We start from the raw sequence: 6,840 nt of genomic DNA, 5'->3' as shown, positions 1-6,840 counted from the left end.
AATATACTTCGGCAAACCGTTTACCAAACTGAAGAATTTGACGTACCTGTATGTATATTGTCCGCATGACGTGATCAAAGGGTCGAATCGCAGTTTTGAAGGTCTCAGAGATGTGGCTCTCAAAGAACTAGTGTTAGAGAGCTCAGGCAACGAAGCACATTTTGAAACTGGAATTTTTGCCAATGTTCAAAATCTAGATATTCTACGAATCTATTCTGTCGCTATCGGAAACCAAAATATCATGAACTGTCTATGGCCTTTTGAAAATAAAACAATGCTTTTAATTGACCTACACAGAGTGAACTTGCACTACTTTCAAGCCACTCCAAAAGGAACCTGTGCTGACGGAATCATGACAAAAGAATCGTTTAAACATCTCTCCAACATATGTCTTTCCCAGCTGATTTGGGATGAATCCAAAGTGGTTGGTATAGAGACCACGGCACTAACCGTAAAATCAAATCTTAAAAGATGTCTGAAGAAAATTCGATTTACCAGGAATTTAATGAGACTAATGGATGAGTATCAAAGTTTGTATCTCGAGCTGCTAGAATTCGAATCGTTAGAGGAGATGCAATATGCTAGTTACGAATGGTGCGGCCCGGAATACGATTTCAAGTTCAGGAGTGTTCAGAGCGTGAAAAAATATGTAAAAAAAACAATTTCTGGTTTCGACCTTAAATCTACATCTTCGGCCCAAATTTACGCGCGTCCATATTACAGTAACCGGAATAAAGGAAATTTAAGAGAAATACTTACTATCTCCAGTGTGAACAGCTCATTGCCTGAAGCGCCAAGTATAAGAATTCCTAGAGAGAGTGAGTGGGCGACACTCGTAGGAAGTGCTTCTTTCCGATTCCCTAAACATCTTCAGTCTTGGATTGCTGTTGGTTTCAGAGGTCTTTTGAAGGTTCCAGCTTGCCACATAATAGACGCTCACAATGTAAAAGAAATTCGCTATATCAGCAGTCACTTAATTGAATTTAACGGACTTGTGACAGGATTGGAAAATGTTACCTTGCTGGAGCTCACACGATCTTACATAATTGTCAGTCCAAACATTGCACCTCTTCAAATATTCCCGAATTTGGAAACTCTTCTACTAAATGCCATGCCGGTGAGCGCCTTTATTGATCAACTTTTGACAGAGAGTTGGCTGCAGAAAACGCCAAAACTCCAACGCATCGACCTAGGTGACAACCATCTCAACAAATTACCAAGATCTGTTTTTTCTTCCAGCTTGAGATTGAATTCAATACTTTTGTCGAGCAATCAGTTGACATCGTTAGGATTTGACCTTTCAACTACACCAAGCCTGAGCGTCTTGGACCTGCGCAAAAACGCAATCTCTTCCTTAGACATCGCCTCCAGGACAGCGCTAGACACACACGCTCAAAGCAAACCCGACTTTTCTCTCCTGCTGGAAGGCAATCCGATATATTGTATGTGCTCACGGATTCCATTTCTTGGTGAGTAGAGAGCTGCCTTCTTCATTATATTAGCCTGACATCCTGGTGGGGTACCAATAATTCAACAACAACTATTCGTCGACCTGATTATTGACAACATCGATCACCGTCAACCTAAAACATCAGTATGGCTTAACTGTCTATCTAATTCGTGTCGATTTTTAAATTTATTTTTGTTTTGGAGGTTAGGGGGGGGGGGGCGGGAAGATGGGGTGGAACAGTAGCAACCAATCACAGTTGATCAATCTTTTTTTTTTTTGTACGTGTGTCGACATGCCCTTTTCTCTCAGTCTGGCTCCACCCGTCTAAATTGTGTTAATGGGGGTGTTTAAAAACATCTACATTAAATCTGCTGTAATCGTAGATTGATCTAATCTATTTTTATAGATCTATGTTTGTCGACCTGTCCTTTTCTCTCTCTCTCTCTCTCTCTCTCTCTCTCTCTCTCTCTCTCTCTCTCTCTCTCTCTCTCTTTCTCTCTCTTTCTCACTCTCTCTCTTTCTCTCTCTCTCTCTTTCTTTCTCTCTCTCTCTCTCTCTCTCTCTCTCTCTCTCTCTCTCTCTCTTTCTCTCTCTCTCTCTTTCAGTCTGGCTGCACACGACATTGATGAGACTGAACATGAAAAAACTCCTTCATTTAATCAGTTTCCAACCGTTGATCGATCTCTTTTAATTCGTTTGTCCACCAGTCCTTGTCTGGCATGCCTCTCGCTCAGTCTGTCTGCACACATCTATATTGTGTCGATGAAGACGTAAAAACACCTACATTCAATCTATTTTTAATCGTTGATAGATCTATTTTTGTATGTTTATCGATCTGCCCTTGTCTCGCTTCTTTCTCCCTCAGTCTGGCTCCACACGACGTGGGTGAGTCTGGACATGTCCGGGAACTACTCGTGCATCGACGACAGAGGGCAGGACCGGTGGACCGCTGACCTAGTCACGACCAAGGCGTTGTGGCGTCGCTGTGTCGGGAAAACGGCTCTCCTCGTCTCTCTCAGCCTGGCCTTAAGCCTTATCGTGGGTTTTCTGGTCGTCTACGTGTGGCGGCGGTTCAGGACTGCGGTGTGGGCGTTCTTTCTCAACATCCTGGCTCCTGGTTTCAGGTGATAAGATAAGCTAAGATAAGATGAGATAGGATAAGGTAAGACAAGATAAGACAAGACACGATACGACACGACACGACACGACAAGACAAGACAAGGTAAGATAAGACAAGACAAGACAAGGTAAGATAAGACAAGACAAGACAAGATAATAAGAGAAAGACCGAGATACACGATAAAAATTTCTCCCCCACCGGGAATCTAACTGATCCCCTAAGTGAGACGGTGAAGCGAAAACCGTAAGACCATAGACAATTGATGGTTGGCCGGTGCTCTGGTGTGCTTTGCTCCTTCTCTCTTGTCAAATATATATCGTCTTTATCCCTCATCCTTTTCTGTGTTTGTTACTCGCTTGTAACGATTCTAATCTTCGGCATAATAGTATGACCTAATTGTGTTGCAGAAGCCGTAAAACGTTCACAAAAAAACCACCACCGATGACAGTTTTTTCTAAAAAGAATTTATTATCAGAATGTTATGTTTACCTATATGTCCTTTTTTAAAAACTTTAATCTAAGCAACAATTATTGTACCCTGGTTGGTACGGTTGGTTCCTCAGTCTGTAAACAACAACATAGCCAGTGGAGCAACCAGAAGTAGCAAGTAATAGCTGTGTCTTCCTCCTCCCACCCACCCTTTTTCCCTTTCTTAACTCTCTCCTCCTTCCCCCTCCTTCTCCCCTTCCTCCTCCTTCTCTCCTTCCTCCTCCTTCTCCTTCCTCCTCCTTCTCCCCTTCCTCCCCCTTCTCCTCCTCCTTCTCCCCTTCCTCCTCCTTCTTCTCATTCTCCCCTTCTCCCCTTCCTCCTCCTTCTCCCCTTCCTCCTTCTGCCTTTCCTCCTCCGTCTCCCCTTCCTCCTACTTCTCCCCCCCCCCTTTCCCCATTCTTAACTCTCTTTTCCCTCCCCCTTCCTCCTCCTTCTCACCTTCCTCCCCCTTCTCCTCCTCCTTCTCCCCTTACTCCTCCCCCTCCCTTTTCCCCTTTCTTAACTCTCTCCTCCCTCCCCCCTCCTCCTCCTTCTCCCCTTCTTCCTCCTTCTCCTCCTCCTCCCCCAAATATTGCTGAAGGTGTGTAACGTACACTGAGAACCTTTGTGCAAGAGTGGGCATGAGAAGAGGAAGAGGAGGGGGAGGAGGGGGAAGAGGGTGTGGGGGTAGTGGTGGTAGTGGGAGTGGTGATAAAAGAGGAGAATGGAAAAAAGAGGAAGAGGAGGATGCAAAGAAGGAAAAGGGGGAGGAAGGTTAGAAGAAAGAAAACTAGAGAAGGCAGAGGAGGAACAGTGACGAAAACAACACATACATTTCCACTAGAGAGGTAATGTTTCTAAACTACCACACCCCCCCGCCACCTAATAGACTCATCATAAACCTTCAGGAAAAAATTTGACACGTACGTGCAGTAATAACCAGTTATCTCTCTGTATGTGTCTTCCAGGAAGACAAAAATGGAGGATTACGGTATTCATGTGTTTGTTGGATATGCCGATGATGACTTCCGCTTCGTTCGCTTCGTCCTTCGCAGGTTTGTTTTTTTATCTTCTTCTGAAGTTTATAGTGAGATGTTTAAAGGGGATTATTTTGTGGATATATACCAAGAAATAAAGATAGTGATAGATAGATAGATAGATAGATAGATAGATAGATAGATAGATAGATAGATAGATAACTTTGACAACTATGTCCAGTTATTCTGCAAGAAAACACAACGAAGCCTCTTTATTCTGTATGCCAACTTTGACAAAGTCCTATTATCATTCTGATTGAGAACTTTGACAAAAAGTCCTCTAACTCTGTATGAACACTTTGACAAGAAAGTCCTATAACTCTGTATGACAACTTTGACGACAAAGTCCTATAATTCTATATGAAAACTTGATCAACAAAATCCTATAACTCTGTATGACAACTTGTCCACACAGGTACCTGGAGGAAGATCTGAACCTGACCACTTACATCCACCAGCGTGACCTGGGCGCGGGCTACCTTGACCAACAGCTGCTGGACGCTATCCAGGACAGCTGGAGACTGGTGTTGGTCTTGTCCGCCAACTTTCTCCGGAGATACGAGAAGGCGCACCTCGTCATGAAGGTTGCTTTTGCCAGTTTGTTTGCGCGGCTTTTTGATAATTGTTTGTTTGCTTGTGTTGTATGTTTGTCTATCTGATTGTTTGTTTGTTTGTTATAATAAATTGAAAGCCATCGACACAATCGGTCATTCAGTCAGGAAATAAACATGATAGACAGACAGAAACAATAGAGGAAAAAGGTTGGTCCTACCTGTGGTGTTCTCCAACCACCAACTCATGAAGGTCAGATGTCACTCAAACTGTACAACAGACAACACAAAAAGTAAAACTTGCCGGATCCCGTAGTGAAGGGCACGAGGATCCTGCATGGACAGTCCAAGTCACTGCTTTGTTACAACGTTAGGTCTGTCTATACTTACCTTCCCCAACGTTCCTTCTTGTGCAAATTTTCAGATGTAAATATCTCCACATGTCTTCTTTTGCAAACTTTCAGATGTGAACATCACCCCTACATATCTCATTGTGCAAACTTTCATATGTGAACATCTCATATCACATATCTCATTGTGCAAACTTTCAGATGTGCACGTCTGCCGTGACCCCGATGAACCCTGACCGCGTGCTGGTGTTGGTGGAGCAAGGTCAAGGCCGCCATGTCCCCGACTACGTGCTGGCGGTGTTGGACGAGGAGAAGCTGGTCAGACTGCACAGCCTTAACGAGGAGCTAGGATACGAGCAGAAACAACGCATCAAACATCTCATTTTGTCGTAAACCGTACAGCGCATCAAACTTCTCATCTTGCCGTGAACGACATAGCACATTGAAATATCATCTTGCCGTGAACGACATAGCGCATTAAAAGATCATGTTGTCATAAATGATGGAGGGCATTGAATTTTATCTCAGATACAGCCCATTAAACATCACATGAAGCCCTAAACGCTATTACTTCACTTCGTGTTGGGGTTTTTTTGGGTTTATTTTTTTGAGTAAAGAGAAGCAATAATGGTTATTTATTGCTGGGAAAAAGTAGACACACGTACAGAAACAACAGAGGGAATGTAAAGAAGTAGGATCTGCCAGTTGCGCCTTCCAACCACCCTCATTATTTCACCTCAAACATCTTATCTTGTAATAAACGACACTATATCGCACCAAATATAATATTGCATCTTGTCGTGAGCGATACAGAATATCAAACGTCTCTTTTTGTCATGAACGATATGTATTCGCATCAAATATCGTATCTTGTTCAGAACAATATTATGTCTCATCAAATGTCTTATCTTGCCCAGAACAATGTAAATACTATCTTCTTTCTCATTAAACATCTTATCTTGTCCTGAACGATACTATATCGCATCAAATATAATATTATCTTGTCTTGAGAAATACAGTACATCAAACGTCTCATCTCAGATACACCGCATCAAACATTTCATCCTGCAAACATGGTTCCAGTACATCACGCACAATAGCTCGTCCGTCAATGTCTGACGATGACCAATACATTCACAGTGGAGAATATTTCTCCTCCCAAGCAAAAACATGTGAAGAATTAAAGATTAAAATAAATTATGGCTTCTGCCGTGGCCGATGAGACCAATTCTGACACTTGTGGATATGTGCAGCTTGTGGGCTTCTCTCTTGGCTTCAGCATTTTTTTCGTGATACCTCATGTGATACTGATATCTGCTGCCCACTGTGGCTGATGCTATTCATCTGGGTCTGTCAGGACCTAGGCTTTCCCTGGTCGAAGTATATTAATTTCATGCTGAAGTCCTTCAGAGATTTTCAGGGTTTCCTCGTAACGCTTTTTTGTGTGCCAACCTTACGCTTCCCCGAGGACAGTTAGGAACAGAATACTGCCTTTGGGATTCTGAAATCAGGCATTTTTATAACATGGCCAGCCCAGCGAAGTTAAGTTCTTTTGTGTTTAGAAAGCAGACTATCGGCATTTGCCCGTTTTAGAACTTCGATGTGTGATATTTTATCCTGCCATTTGAAGCAAAGAATTCTCGTTAGGCATTCCATATGGAAATTTTAAATGATTAAGCTTCTTGGCATGGCTTTGGCATACCTTCCAGTTCTGGGCACCATTCAGAAGCGTCGGGATATGATATTTGTATGTGTATTTTAATTGTGTGTTTGTTTGTTTAGTATAGGGTTTTACGGCGCTCGCAACTGCATAAGGTCATATGAGCGTGCGGGACACACCTAATACTTTTTTTTTCTTTTTTCT

General features: G+C 42.7%; 1 protein-coding gene across 3 annotated transcripts in view; it reads left to right on the top strand.

Annotated features, from left to right (window-relative positions):
* LOC101860409 overlaps positions 1 to 5,510 on the top strand; it is a 25,380-nt gene extending 19,870 nt beyond the window's left edge. For 2 of the 3 annotated variants that reach the window (XM_013082089.2, XM_035969583.1), the window contains 2 exons: positions 4,491 to 4,659; positions 5,178 to 5,510. In XM_013082089.2, the coding sequence (XP_012937543.1) occupies positions 4,491 to 4,659; positions 5,178 to 5,369 (361 nt within the window). In that variant the 3' untranslated portion in view covers positions 5,370 to 5,510. Of the gene's footprint in view, positions 1 to 2,311; positions 2,575 to 4,006; positions 4,094 to 4,490; positions 4,660 to 5,177 lie in introns of those variants that run through there. The other variant, XM_035969584.1, reaches the window with a different exon arrangement.
* Positions 5,511 to 6,840: the final 1,330 nt, after the last annotated feature.

The sequence above is a fragment of the Aplysia californica genome, unplaced genomic scaffold (genome assembly GCF_000002075.1).
Source record: "Aplysia californica isolate F4 #8 unplaced genomic scaffold, AplCal3.0 scaffold00158, whole genome shotgun sequence".
NCBI lineage: Eukaryota > Metazoa > Mollusca > Gastropoda > Aplysiida > Aplysiidae > Aplysia > Aplysia californica.
This window is presented reverse-complemented; position numbering and strand designations above follow the sequence as displayed.